We start from the raw sequence: 15,434 nt of genomic DNA, 5'->3' as shown, positions 1-15,434 counted from the left end.
CCCCTGCACAGCCTGGGAAAGGAGGCAGCTGGATTACTATAGTTTTTGCAGAAATATTCAATAAACCACCCTGAAACACTACTTTTTTAAGCACATTCCTTCTATGTTTAAAATAGTATAATAGTTACATAGTTAAATTGGGTTGAAAAAATACAAAGTCCATTAAGTTCAACCCCTCCAAATGAAACCCAGCATCTATACACACACCCCTCCACGGCGCTGCAGTAAATATATAACATTTGTAGATACAGTATACACGAAAGATACATTTCTGTGCTTAATGTAGTATGTGATACAGCTGCTCCTTCAATAATGCTAATCAATCACACCGCAACACTCCGATACTACTGATTTTTCTGCGATTTTACAGTTTATTGCCTCACCAATAAGGAGATTTAATACATATTTTAGAGTTGGTTCTTGCCTTGGCAATAAGCAAATAAAGAGAATGTAGTAAATATTTTAGAGGTGGAGGGATAATTTTATACAATGGTCCAATACTTCCTAACTACCGTGCCTATTTCCATACAGTGGCAATCAAAGGGATTCTGTTGGTAGAGGGTCCTTTTCTTTTGAATAAAGTATCAATGGGAATATGAGCCACCTCACTCTTGGCCTTACATAACAGCTTATCAGGGTACCTTGAGTGCTAAACATGTTCAAGTTTGTATCACTTATTTGCTTATACACCCTTTTATCAGAAGTGATTCATTCACACCTCATCATTGTTACTTGTGAATTGGATACTTACACTAGTGATGGAGGAGGCCAGCACAGATTTCATTATGCCCTTACCAGTGTTTAATACAGGTGAGCCTGTGGGTTTTAAACTCATATTATACATCCAGTCCGTGTCCAGGCATAGGCTTAGTTATGGTGCTAAAAATAATGGAAGTGGTTGTTTTATAGAGGTTAAAAGCTCACACATATAAAATAGGTGTATACAATATTTCAAATATGGCAGCATGTTTCTAGAACCTGGTATATATTATCAATATTCCATAGGCTGCACCCTCTAATTAACTTCATTTACTGAACACATCAGTTATTTAGCACTCGTGGGGTAGTTCACTGTTGCCAAAGGGGAAGTGACGAGCCCCACTTATCCTCAGAGAGGCTTCATAGTTAAAGGATTATATAGTGTTACACAGAGAAGTGTGTGTTATATCTTCATTTATTGCTGGGTAAACCATGGTATTTATTTTAGTAATATATATCTGCCATTTAAACAACCCTATTCAGAGGTACAAAATATTGTATGCATGTCTAACACAGTGATACATTTTAGACCACGATTATCAGCTTTTTTTATTAGATTCTGAAACTCATTGATTTACAGAAATATACCTATTCAATTTTTTCAATCCTGATAATTTTGCCCACTGATATATCAGAGTCAGTGGGACTGAACTTTTATCCAATTTCAGCTCAGTCTGAAAAGAATATAAAATATTTTTAGTGACGTTACCCATGAGTGCTTATAGGTGAGAGACTTATTTAACACTATTAGTCATATTCGCTCTTTCTTTTCTCTCTTTTAGCTCCCGGTGCTCAGCAATTCTGCTTTCTCCTGTCCACTCGAGCTGGAGGTCTGGGTATAAATTTAGCTACTGCTGATACTGTAATAATTTATGACTCAGACTGGAACCCTCACAATGACATACAGGTCAATCAATTATTTAGCATTGGTTTTGTATGAGATGTTTTCCCTCAATAGCTAGGATGCATATGCCTTCATTCTTTCTTCCCTTCTTGTATTTTCCCATTGATTTCATTTTTTTAATAACTGATTACTGGTATTGATTTTATTAATTATTGAATTCAATATTGCCAGGGTGCACTGCACATATTTGTATTCTTATTAGACCCACAGTTTTACTGTAGTGTTTCTTTCAGCATGGGGTTCTCCATGATATCTAGCATTAACAGACATGATGCCTCATATGAACTTATATGTTGCCTATTTTCTTTCCTATTTTATATATAATTTTCAGCAGTGCTAATGTCACTGTATTGCATTAATTAATATGAACTAAATTAAACCTTAAAACTTAACAGTGGCAATTCACTGTCAATACTTGTATAATTACTTATACCCATATAAATCAGAAGATAAAGTATTTTTATTGAAGTAAAATAGCAGGAAATTAGTGATTAATTTACACACGTAAAAACTGTAAGGGAAATGCAAACAAAATCAGTTAAAAGGTTTCCACTGAGGGATAAAGTGTTTTATTATTGGAATTTTTCTTTCTTCCTAAAATATTTTCTTTGACTTATTTCTGAATGACTGTTCATTATTTTTCAGGAGGGGGTTTGTCACATTTTGCATCTATGTTTTAATTTTACAGGCATTCAGCAGAGCTCACAGGATCGGGCAGAATAAAAAAGTGATGATCTACCGGTTTGTCACTAGAGCCTCTGTAGAAGAGAGAATCACACAGGTGGCAAAGAGGAAAATGATGTTGACCCACTTGGTCGTGCGGCCAGGACTTGGGTCTAAATCGGGGTCTATGTCAAAGCAAGAATTGGATGATATTTTAAAATTCGGCACTGAGGAACTGTTTAAAGATGATGTTGAAGGCGAGAGTATTAAGAAACAAATTGGTAAGAAGATAGGTGTTAGCAGAATTTGATCATTGATACATTTTCAATTAAGGATCTGTAAATAAATATAAAGCAATTTATTCAGTGAAGTGATATCATCCTTGGCCTATTTGAAAAAACAGCTGACACCAGATGGTATTGGCTAGTGAAAGTGCCTGGGACCCTAATCAAACATGTATTTCAACTTTTTTTATTTATTTATTTATTTATCCTATACATGCCACATCTCACTTGCATATCTGTATATCTGTTAACAGTTGGGTTTTGGAGCTATCACTTTTTAGGATTCTATTGCTCCCACTGGCTTATACCATCTTACTCAGTTACCCCCTGTGTGGTTCAGCTATACCATTTACAGGACTGACTTTGCTATTTGTAAGCAGGCCTACTTTATAACTTACGGGAGCCCAAAGTAATGAATGCGTTGAAGAAAACCTTCGCCCACAGGGATTCCAGATGTGCCATCTTACATTAAATATATCAATATTTGCCATTAATTACATTATATTGCCCTCTGTTGAGTTTCACTAATGTTTTGGTGATGGTCAAGTTCTAACTTATGTCAACAATGCAACCACAAGCTAAACAATACAGGAGCATTCTTTGTGTGCTGTTGGCCCCTGGAGTGTAGCATATTAGCTGATGAGCAATATCCATATGTTTGAATGAATCCGGAAAGGTTGCAAGGTTGGTGCAGTTTTGTGGTAACAGGAGCACCAGCTAACAAGCACGTATTTTTAAACACTGGGGGGAGGCATTCTAACATTTGGCACAGTGCCCCAGTGGTATAACCTTTCTTTCTCCTTAAACTTCTAGTGCAGTCAGTTCACCAAGTGGTGGCTCTTTCTGTTCACTCATTTACTTGTTCTAATTTCAAATCTTTCATTTTTTAAACACAATATTCTTTGTTGTGAAACTCCAGCCATAGATGAGCTGCCACATGATAAACAAACCAGGCATTCAGGTTCAGGCTTTCTTTCTATAAAATTTGAGCTTGCTAGCAACATTATTTCAACTGTTGCAGTTTGTCACCACATATACAGGTAATTGCCAAAATAAGGAGTATACATTGATTCCACTTGAGTTCATATATCTACATTTAGCACTAGAACTACATGGTAAAATGGTACCAGGCCATAAATGTACCCTTTATATTGTAAGCCTTATGACAATGAGATGCTTCAACCTCTCTCAATGCTGTAACTTGCAAATTAGATCATTTGTGTATTATTCAACTATAAAGAAAACTTCAGTGTTAAAAGTGTTCAGTTATCAACACGGGCAAACTTACATTAACCCATAGCAACGGATATGGAAGTAGCTATTGTAAGCTGTAAGTGGCTGTAGAGATGTGTGATTTTAATGACACGGGTTATTGCATTGACCCAAATGTCCTCCTGTGCTAGAGAAATTAATATTAGAGTGTTTTAATGCATTTAGATCACTGCATGCACTTCTGTTAGAACGTATCATCCATCCCTTTCTCTTCTATGATTTTATTCTTGATTAAAATGGCTACCCATGCTATTGATTACTATTTGCAGCTGAATTAGAGTTGAGTTGACTGTTTGTCAAAAATTAGCAAATTGAGCCATAATCCACTACAAAGTGTGCCACTCATGTGCTCAGTATACAGTATGTATGCCTCTACTTCAGTAATAACATTATTTTATCATGGTCTCTCTCTCTTCTTTTTCCAGCTGACCAGCATTGTGGTACCTTAACCGCGTACAAGAAAACTGGTGAGCACAATTATGTGCATAATAACTGTGATAGAATTCAAACAATTGGTAATCTGTGAGGGATTCCCCAGTTCAAATTGTATTAAATTGCCCTGTAAAGTACTATAGCAGTAGCATAACTTCCTGTGTATAAATAACTTTCCTGCATGTATGCACTGATGTGTTTGTGTGTATCACAACATATGAACAATTCATGCCTTCTTACTAACCTGTCTTTTTAAAGAGGAGGTAAATTCCCCTTAAACTGATCACAGTGCCTTTAATGCCCTGGCAAATATAGGATCTGAAAATGATGGCAGCTTTCTGCACTGTATCTCACAGGTGATAACAAGGATGTGGAAGACAGCAGTGTTATCCACTATGATGATGCTGCCATTTCAAAACTTTTGGACCGAAACCAAAATGCAACCGAAGATACGGATATCCAAAATATGAACGAATATCTAAGTTCTTTTAAAGTGGCCCAGTATGTTGTGCGGGAAGAAGATGGTGTGGTAAAAGAGTCTTCATTTCTAAATCAGTTTTGTTGAGTGTCTGATGTGGACAGGGTAGCTTACCTTTCTGCATGTGTAAAGGGATCATAAACACAGAGCAGGAAGGCTTTTTATTGAAGCATATTCTTGAGCCAAGTGGTCTACAGTTTCAGATGAGCTTGTAGAAACTTTTGTTGAGGTGTGATGCTTTACTTGGGCAGAGTGGATCTATTTGGGGAGCTACAATCAAGTTACTACACCACAATTTAGTGCTGAATGAACTTTCTTTTTCTTGTGTATGTTTTTGTTTCTGTCTGATACCTATTATCCTGATCATGATTAGGAGGAAGTGGAACGAGAAATAATTAAACAGGAAGAGAATGTTGATCCAGATTATTGGGAAAAGCTGCTTCGTCATCATTATGAGCAACAGCAGGAAGATCTTGCCAGGAATCTCGGCAAAGGGAAGCGCATTCGCAAGCAGGTCAACTACAATGATGCCTCACAAGAGGACCAAGGTGCTGCCCTTACTAAATAAGCATGCATGGGATTATGTAATAGACACTATACTAATTTATACCAGTGGAACTCCATCTTCTTGTTTTATTGGGTCAAGCTCTTTTTCACACTGGAAGAAATCATTTTAATGTGGAAAAGAGCTTTGCGAAAGCATTGGTGAAAACACTGTTACTTATAACACCAGTCCCTCAATGCCATTTGACTTGAAACCTTAGTTAACCATAGGTTTCAAATTTATTTTGCACCACTTATTGATCATTCAGTAAATACAGTACTTGTATTTAGGGTCTTGTAGCAAGGGTCAGTGCTTTTAGCTCCAACACAGCCCTGTTCTTATTGCCTGTCTGAATAAAAGACTATTCTCTCACTGAAAAATCATACAGGTCTCTCATACTGTGCCATAATGTTTTCCAGCTGCCTCCCAGTAGCATTGCCTATCATGAAGACAACAATATAGATATTTAGGCCTAGAAATAAGAATTTTTTTAAATACAGCTAAAATATTATATGAATTAAGGACTAAAATTAAACCTTTATTGAATGCAGTTAAAATATTTTATAGACACTTAGATTAGCCTAGAGATTCGATTTTTTAAAATTATATACAGTAAGCACATAATTGCCATTACTTTGCACTTTCAAACCTGATAACCATTTGTTGTCTTTCACAGAATAATAAGAAATAACATTTATTAAGTACAGTCAATTCATTTTTGCAGTTACTTTGCAACTTACAGCCTAAAACATCTCCTTTTTTTACAGAATGGCAAGATGACCTGTCTGACAACCACTCAGAGTATTCAGTTGGTTCAGAAGATGAGGATGAGGATTTTGAAGAGAAGCCTGAAGGTCAGAGGGAGCAGTGCCCTGTGGTGCATGACAGTCATGTGATTTTAATATATTTTAATGTTTTTCTGAAAGGGCTATTTTACAGCGAAATTGATTCCCCCACCAGAGGCATTTTTAGCAGAAAATGCCGCTAGCAAATGCTATGCCGCAGACAACGGAAGGCAGGCGCAGGTGGCCATGTTGGGACATAAGCAGTGTGCTTAGTAAATGAGTTTCACACCTTGCCCATTATGCTCATGCGTGTGATGTAGGATCGATCTATTCCTCCCCTCCGATGTTACATCACACACATGCACATAATGAGCGAGCTGGAGGACTCATTATGCACATGTGCATCACCCAACATGGCTGCCTGCACTAGGAACATAGATGTCACTATAGGCATTTTCTGCCAGAAATAGTATTGTTTACCCCAAATGGAGTGCTGGCTCTATTAACCTGCACCTTCAGAAAGTATAATATCCCAAAACGCTCCGCCCGCTTGGTTCAGGAAAAGGGGTGCAACTTTCCTCGATCAGGTCACCGGTATCCTGATATCTGTAACTTGATTTGTAAAGAAATGAGGAGAGCACTCTGCAAGCATATAATGCTGTGGTTATCTTTTTATTACTTGACTACTTGTACACGACATGTTTCGGGCCTATATGCCCTTTATCAAGTGTTACCCTGCACCTGCACCTTCTTTGAGGGAAACAATTATGCTGTGTTAGGTGCACTTTAATTGTGATACAGACACCTTCAAACTAAGTGCAGCATTCATTTCTTAATATACTTAATGGTTAGTTTATTAAGAAAATCGATTTTAAGTCACCACGGTTCTGACACTTCTAACTGCAGACTGCTCTCTTCTCTCAGTGTGTTGCACTGGCTGCGATTCTTAGATTTTACTGGCATGTGCACGCTTCTATACATAAAGTTCCACCACCTGACAAACATTAAAACACAAAGAAGAATCTTCATGGTTGTGATCTATGGCAAGCCTTATTCATTTTTATGTTTAAACATCTAACTGCACAACCTAGTAGTATATTTATAATATTAAATTATTAAACTTGGTTTATCACATGAAAACTTTATAAAAGACTATGGGAAAAAATGGAACTGAATTAGAAGTTTTTTCTCCACAAACTGAATCTCCTCCCTGCGTTTTCACATGATAAACCATGTGATAACTGTTTGTCACTGAATTGAATCTGGCCCTAAAGGTGGCCATAGATGTAGATCGCCTAACGACCGGATCTCTCCCCGATATCCCCACATTGAAGTGGGCGATATCGGGCTTATCCGATTGTGGGCCCTAGGGTCCAACGATCGGATCATAATGGATTTTATACGGGCTTTCAGATTGCGGGACCGCATAGACGCACAGATGCGCCCGCGATCCTACGGGATTTTTTAAGCGGTCCTATCAATCAGGGAAGCCCTTAGGCCCCACACACGGGCCAATAAGCTGCTGTCTTGGTCTGTCTGCAGATTTTATCGGCCCATGTATGGGGGCCTTTTATCTTATGTGAGAGCACCAGGCCAATGTCCCTCTCTGACATTTTTGTCTATTAACAGCAGTAGGATGGGATAAAGTTACGGTATATAGTGTTCCAATCTGATGTGTTTTAGAACAAAGGAATGTGGCCATATTGGTGCAAATGAATCAGTTGGGTAAGAAAATCTGCCTTATGTACTTAATTGAGTATTTTCTACTAGTGCCCCATTCCTAATGCATGGCACAGAAATTAAGCTGGGGAAGCACCCTGAAATGTTTTAAGTTAACCCAAGATTTGTCCAATTAATTTTCTAAGTTTTGTACATTTCCATAAATTTCAGACTCTGTTCTCTTTTGGGTTGTTTAGTAAGGCACGCCTGCTTTGACGCCGTAAAACCTGTTCCAAGTCTGAATCTAAAACCTGCCGAATTCATGTAAAAGTCAATGGCAGATGTCCCCTTAACCATTTGAAGATGTTTTAACCCTAATAAAATGTTCTGAGTTTTTGTGAAAACGCTAAATTTTTGGTGGTTTTTGGGCGTTAAACGCAAAACAATTTGGCCTTTTCGAAAGACAATACGAAAAAGTGATAATTTTTCCTGAATTGTGGATTCTAGTTTGGTTGGACTTTTTTGACGGACTTTTTTTATTTAAAGAATCAAAAAAAAAAAATCGGATTTTGATAAATAACCCCCTTGGTGTCACTTCAAACATTTTCAGGTAAAGTTTTCCTCTAAAATGTATTTGCAGGTGGCAGAAGGCAGTCTCGACGGCAATTAAAGAGTGACAGAGATAAACCACTTCCCCCACTTCTGGCAAGAGTTGGAGGAAACATTGAGGTAAAGAAATACGTTTTGGAGGCTAATTATGATTTTCAACTATTTTGACTATTTTTAACTAAACAAACAATCAGTGAGCAAATAGCAATGATTGGTTATTGGCACTAAAACTAATAAAGCAGAATTATAACTGATAGTTAGGGTTTAGCTTTCCAAGAAATCATTTACAGCAATTTTTATGATTTTCTACAATTGTTGACAAAATCCTTTAATCCATTTCTGTAATTTGTATCACAAAGAAAATTCACATAAACACACCATTGCCATGCAGTGCATCCCAGAATTACATAGTACAATAACCATGGGGACGGCTGTTAGTACAGGGCACCGTTGTGCAGCCGTCACCACTCTCTACCTTCTGAATGAGGTGCAACTTAGGGGTGGGAGGGGGCGTCTACATTTTTACCTAATGCCGCTCATCATAAATGGGGGTGGTCAAAGGTCTATGGCAGGGGTGTCCAAACTTTTTGCAACAAGGGCCAGATTTAGTGAGATGAAAATTCCGATGTAGCTAGCTTGTGATTAGGATCATTCACTCCTGGAGATGGACGTGTACATGGAGTTTAGGGAGTGGAGAAGTGGGGTCTGTTTGGACTTAATCTTCACGCGTCATTTAAACAAGAAATTGTGTAGCCGTAGCAGTAATATTTTTGCACATGATTAGTGAAATGATCTGCCACTTGGTCTATACTGCTGCCTGTGTGCTGAAGGTGTTAGCAATAGACGCGTTAACGACATGTAGTGACGCATCGCTCTCGCATATGTCTTTATTTCACTGTAATGGCACGTCAGTATGTCTATTGCACCTTCAGCCCTAAAGAAGAATGGGAGATCGGTGCATCACTCAGTGCCAGTACGTGTCTATTGCTAACACCTTCAGCACACAGGCAGCAGTATAGACCAAGTGGCAGATCATTTCACTAATGTGCCCAAATATTACTGCTACGGCTACTCGATTCCTGATTGCACTGTGCTGGGGGGGGCCACATTATTATTAATTTCATGATGCAGGGCCGGTGTAAATTTGAAAATGGGCCGCAATTGGCCCCCTGGCCTGACTTTGGACATGCCTGGTCTATGGTTTATATTGGGGTGCAAAAGGGAGACAGTGTGCAAAGTAAGTGATTTATACAGAGCATGTTCATTTGAAGCCAATCTGGACCTGGCTTCAGCAGCACATGTTTCATTTCTGCAGTGACTTGTTAGAGAAGAATTAGATGTACAACTCTGCTGTGCTATTATACTTCTTCTCAACATGTAAGGAGAATGGAGCAGTATTGGGAGGCAAATTGAGTCCCTCTAAGGACACAGCCTTTCATGTAAAGGTTTTTTTCTCTTTGAAAAACTATTTTGCACTGTTTAAATAAATATCAATATGTTAAAGGGGCAGCTTGTTTTAAGGTCCTTTTCCAAAGTTTAGGAATCTATGATTTATTGGTTTCTGTGTAGTTACTTTGCACATAACGTAAGATGCCAGTCATATTTCTGCCCTTTAAAACAGCAAAATATTATGCTTCTGTTTTTTTAGCCATTGCCTTGGTACCTCATATCACTGGATCTCTGCCTGGCACTCAGTCTTGGTATCCCAGTAACAAATTTAGTAGGTTGTAGATGACTGTACAAATGTTATATAGTCTTTTTGTATGTACTGCAAAGGGCCTTCAATCATGTTTGTGTGTTATTTACCAAGGCAGTCTAAGGGAATTACCTATAAATAGAATTATGTTGAGAAACTGTAATTGTATCTTATCTTTTTTAAAGGTCCTTGGATTTAATGCCCGACAGCGCAAAGCCTTTTTAAATGCAATTATGAGATGGGGAATGCCACCACAAGATGCTTTTAATTCAAACTGGCTTGTCCGAGATCTCAGAGGAAAGAGTGAGAAAGAATTCAGGTAATTTATCCCTCTTCATTTGTCTAAAGGCACAGTTTTCACTACACATTCAGTGTAATGAACCAACAATATTAGTGCATTATACATATAGTTCTCAATAGTAGCTCAAGGGGGCCATACAAAATACAATTTACTGGGAGATGTTGCAGTCAGTGCTCAAATTCTTTCATATTTCTCTGTACAGGCACATTACAAAGTGTGTTCTGCTATTTTCCACTTGGTGGCAGTCAAGCAATGTGTTACTGAAATTTAAAACAAAGATGTCTAAGATGTTTCATGTATAGTTCCAGTTACCTGGCTTCGTTCTTCTGATCCTTGCATCTTTGTGATCACTGTACTCAGTGGTACAGCATGTGTTAGGGATGTGACCTGATTTTTGGAAGTAGTGCTATTATGTCAGGTTTGAGTAGAACTTCATCAGATCAAACATCTGATGTGTTTGATTGTGTGACCTGCAGTGTCCCTGCTGGCTTTATGGATGAAATGGCTCAGATCTCTAGAGAACAAAGGCTTGCCAGGAAGAGTAGAAGCAGACAACTTACTCTACTGACTCAAATGCTAGTCTTCTGAACTTTATTTTCAGCTTTTGGATGCCTTGCACTCCAGAATTCTTTCTGTATTTTCATTTATTTGGATGTTTAACTCATCCTCATTTCTTCATTGCATTACTAAAGGAACACAGGACTGTCTGCAGAAATTATCAGGCATAGTGAATCCCTGTACTGTGGCATATATACTTTAGTGTCTTGGAATCAGGTACATTTAGGGGCGTATTTATTAACACTGGAGACAAATGTCACCAGTGATGTTGCTCATAACCAAGCAGTTAGATATGAACACTCTACAAGTTAGAAAACAAAAATTGGTTTCACTGGTAGATATTGGTTTAATTGACTGGTTTCTATGGGCAACATCACCAGTGATGTTTGTCTCCAATGTTAATAAACATGTTATAAATATGTTATTAACCTGTAGATTGTAAGCTCTGCTTGGGCAGGCACTGAACAATCTGTATACAGTGCATGTCGGCACTATTTAAATAGAGAATAAATAAATGAAAAGACTTTTTCACCCAGCGCACACAACTCCTGTGTTACAACTAGCCTTATAAATAAATTACATTTTTACATGAGCCTGAAATTGTACTCCTCAGGGCATACGTGTCCTTATTTATGAGACATCTGTGTGAACCTGGAGCGGATGGAGCAGAAACCTTTGCTGATGGGGTTCCTAGAGAAGGGCTGTCACGTCAGCACGTTCTCACTAGAATTGGAGTCATGTCACTGGTTCGAAAGAAGGTGGGTGAGTAAAAGTTTGCCATTAGCATTCAAGGTCTGCTTTGTCGGTTGCTAAATAAAGCAAAAAGCAGTATCAAACCGGATTCTGTTTAGTGAGGGCATATGGAAATATTTTATTTTAATTAAATTATCTGCGAGAGTTGTTAATGTAGCTTTGATGTAAAGTAATATCATGTGTTTCTCAGAGTAAATAATTGTGATGCTTTGTCATAGTATATTCATGTAAATTGACAGGTCATAACCTGAGTAATATGATATTTATCTCATAAAAAATGCAATATTACTAAAACACAGCTCTGTGTAGGTTACGTTATCAGTTGTGTGTTACAAAGCAGTCTGAATTATTTTGATTTAAGTTTTGTTTGTATAAAAACAGAGTACAATATTCTGAATTTTGTCTTCATTAGTTCTGTCGTAATAGCATTAACATCCATTAGCTTGTTTACACAAAGACCATTAATTACGGAAATCTATCCCCAAGTGAAAGAGGAGCTCTCAACCACCTAAGTAGAAAGTCTTGTTTTCACCTTACATGGCATGCATATATTTGTTCTTGAATTTTAAAAATAAACACTCTGGGGCACATTTACTAAGGGTCGATTATCGAGGGTTAATTAACCCTCGATATGCGACCCTCGAAGTAAAATCCTTCGACTTCGAATATTGAAAAGTCGAAGGATTTACCGCAAATACTTCGATAGAACGATCGAAGGAAAAAGGAACGATTCAAAGGATTTTAATCCACCGATCGAAGGATTTTCCTTCTATCAAAAAAAGCTTATGGGGAAGGTCCCCATAAGCTAACATTGTAGCTCGGTAGGTTTAAAGTGCCGAAGAAGTTATTTGAAGTTTTTTTTTAAAGAGACAGTACTTCGACTATCGAATGGTCGAATAGTCTAACGATTTTTAGTTCGAATCGAAGTCGTAGTTGAAGGTCGTAGTAGCCTATTCGATGGTCGAAGTACCCAAAAAGAAACCTTTGAAATTCAACGTTTTTTTACTTTGAATCCTTCACTCGAGCTTAGTAAATGTGGCCCTCTGTGTCAGATTTGCCAACAGCTTGGAAGAAATTCTCAGGCTTTTTTCCGGGTTGAATTTTTTCCTACAATGTGATATTATTGAGAACAGTTTTTAACCACTCAAAAACAGCTAAAGCAAGCAACATGTGGCTCACCAACTCCTTGGATGTTGCTCTCAGTGGCCTTAAAGATACTTATTTTAGAATTTCACGCTTGAAGGCAATTTTTAATTGCATAAAAACCAGGTGTACTCCCAAGTAGAACCTTCTGACTGACATAGAGGCTACCAAAAAGCCAATCACAACCCTTATTTGGCACAACTCAGAGACTTTTTTCATGCCCTTATTTGGCACCCCCAGGGGACCCCTGCTCTAGACCATCATTCATTGCCACAAGAAGTTGAACTTGCACTGCAGCAAGAGAGCTTAGATAGTTATGTATTTAAATGAATAACACCCTATTCATAAAACCCTTGTGTGAAAGAAAAGATTGAATAATGGGAATTACCCAACAGGATGTTCTACTGAAGTTGTTTGTACACAGTTCTGGTCCACCAGAACTGTTCTGGTCCTTACGGGCACCCCTGCTCTACTTAAATGGCTGAAGTATTTGGAAGCAAGCATAATACAGCAATACACTGGTTTGTGGTATAAAGGTGACCATACACTATAAAAACCGCTCCTTGGGTTGGCAATATCAGGCTAATTACAGTGACAAAAATACAAGCCGACAATGACAGAAATATTACCCATTGGAGTAATTACACATAAACTAGCCGATGCGGTCTTCAGTCCAATAGCAAATCAAATTTGGCCGGTCTACATATACCTGATTTTCAGCCAGATATCAGTCAGGTGGCACATAACCTGCCAAATTGATTTAAAAGACCAAAATTGGTAGCTTAAATCTGCCAGTGTATGGCCACCTTTTAGGCATTACATATATATATTTTTTTTTACCACAAAAGTAACTCATAAAATATTTATTTTTTCCTGTAGGTGCAAGAATTTGATCAAGTCAATGGAAAGTACAGTACCCCAGATCTAATCCCAGAGAGTGTACAAAACAAAAAATGTTTTGATCTGGTTTCCTCTGATCCAAACACACCGGTAGCAGCCAGTCCAGCTCCATTGCCTCCTGGAGCAACAACAGTGACAGGTATGTACACCTTATATCATTCCAACAAATACACTGACATTAGGAAAGGATGTCACACTGGCTGCTGACTGTTTTAGATGTGACAGTCATTGTCTCACTCATTAATCCCTGCATGTGGTTTGCATCAGGATTAAATGCGTGACTCAGTGCTACTGCTGAGCTACTGACATGTAGAAAGATGGGAACAGCACTCACATAAAACTTCCAGCACTTGGGGGCAAATTTACTAAAGAGTGAAGCACATTTTTATAGCAAAAATTCACCAAGTTCAATGCAAGCGCAGTTTCACACCGTTTCAGCAAGCTAATTTTCGCCCAGGCAAACGATCCTTATCCTATTAAAGTGTGAACTGTTTTATATGTTCAGATTGGCGAATTGTTTAGATGAAGCTACACAACATTATTTCAGTGACATCATATCCACTCCAAAAGACAAAACGCTGGCATTTTGATATATTAATGTGGGATTATGTTTACAAATTGTAACTGTTAAACACATGTTATTTACACTTTTTTAACCATTTGAAGCTCATTTGTTTTAGGGTGAATTCATGTCTAGGCCAATAGAGGATCTCTTTTGTCTTTATTTTGCTTCCTTGGACATTTTTAATAATAAGTGGCCACTTCCAACCAACATCAGTAATAAATACATACTTATGACTTTATATAGCCGCCATATTTAAGTATGTTAACTAAGTTCCACTAGTTAGAAAGTAATGCTAGAGAATATTTGCTGAGAAACTTTTAAGCTAGCGAATTTTTGCTTTTGAAAGTACACCAGTGTTCATTTGGTGAGACGAAGTTTCTCATTTTTAGAAATATGTGTATTCTCCACGAAATAACGTTTGGCATAGTTGCGTGTAGTATGGTGGAGTCTTCCAAAGCAAAATAAATAAAATGTGCCTTTTATTTAAAGCTACAGACTGACTTGTATAGCATATTCAACTTTTTGGGGGGGGTATAAAGCCTCCTTTCATGCCTATGACACAATAGTGGGGGTGCTGGGCACAACTCTCTTCTGCCTGCTTACCTCTGGCTCTAGCACTTCAGTAAGTCCCAGTGAAAGACTGACAACTTATAAATTTTAATTTGCCATTTTTTTTATACATTTCCCCAACCTGGAATTTAAACCTATGTGAATAGTGTCAGAAACATAAGAAAGAAGAATATGGACTGAGTCTGTAACTAGGTTACTACAATTTGTATGCTTTGATCTCAAAGGACATCTGTCACCCCCGTATTCTTTCCCGCACTGGAGGTGCCCACATTCTGGTTTGGAAAACAGTAGTTTTGATTTATGCTTTAAAAAGGCCCCCACGAGTGCTAGGCTGCCGGCAGAAGAAGGTAGCTCCTGGCAGACGGACAATTGTGACACCCTACTGGTGTGAGCAGCCGAACACCGATGGGACAATTTTAAAAAAAACAAACAAAAAAAAATATTGTTTCCCACAGCCAGGGTCGGAGCAGGCCTGACTGAGAATGAAAATAGGTCCTGGTATTTCAGGTACACAGAGGCCCAAACAGCCCCCACCAGCCCACTAAATACTGACTTTCTA

General features: G+C 38.1%; 1 protein-coding gene across 7 annotated transcripts in view; it reads left to right on the top strand.

Moving 5' to 3' along the window:
- chd5.S (chromodomain helicase DNA binding protein 5 S homeolog) overlaps window positions 1–15,434 on the top strand; it is a 133,582-nt gene that overhangs the window by 92,511 nt on the left and 25,637 nt on the right. For all 7 annotated transcript variants that reach the window (XM_041571481.1, XM_018227958.2, XM_041571479.1 and 4 more), the window contains exons 22-31: window positions 1,542–1,666; window positions 2,352–2,607; window positions 4,308–4,349; window positions 4,671–4,843; window positions 5,166–5,340; window positions 6,104–6,190; window positions 8,421–8,509; window positions 10,271–10,404; window positions 11,558–11,702; window positions 13,720–13,879. In XM_041571481.1, coding sequence (XP_041427415.1) covers window positions 1,542–1,666; window positions 2,352–2,607; window positions 4,308–4,349; window positions 4,671–4,843; window positions 5,166–5,340; window positions 6,104–6,190; window positions 8,421–8,509; window positions 10,271–10,404; window positions 11,558–11,702; window positions 13,720–13,879 — 1,386 coding nt within the window. The remainder of the gene's footprint in view (window positions 1–1,541; window positions 1,667–2,351; window positions 2,608–4,307; window positions 4,350–4,670; window positions 4,844–5,165; window positions 5,341–6,103; window positions 6,191–8,420; window positions 8,510–10,270; window positions 10,405–11,557; window positions 11,703–13,719; window positions 13,880–15,434) is intronic.

The sequence above is a fragment of the Xenopus laevis genome, chromosome 7S (genome assembly GCF_017654675.1).
Source record: "Xenopus laevis strain J_2021 chromosome 7S, Xenopus_laevis_v10.1, whole genome shotgun sequence".
NCBI classification, from domain to species: domain Eukaryota; kingdom Metazoa; phylum Chordata; class Amphibia; order Anura; family Pipidae; genus Xenopus; species Xenopus laevis.
The sequence above is the reverse complement of the archived record's forward strand: the minus strand, read 5'-3'. Positions and strand labels throughout refer to the sequence as shown.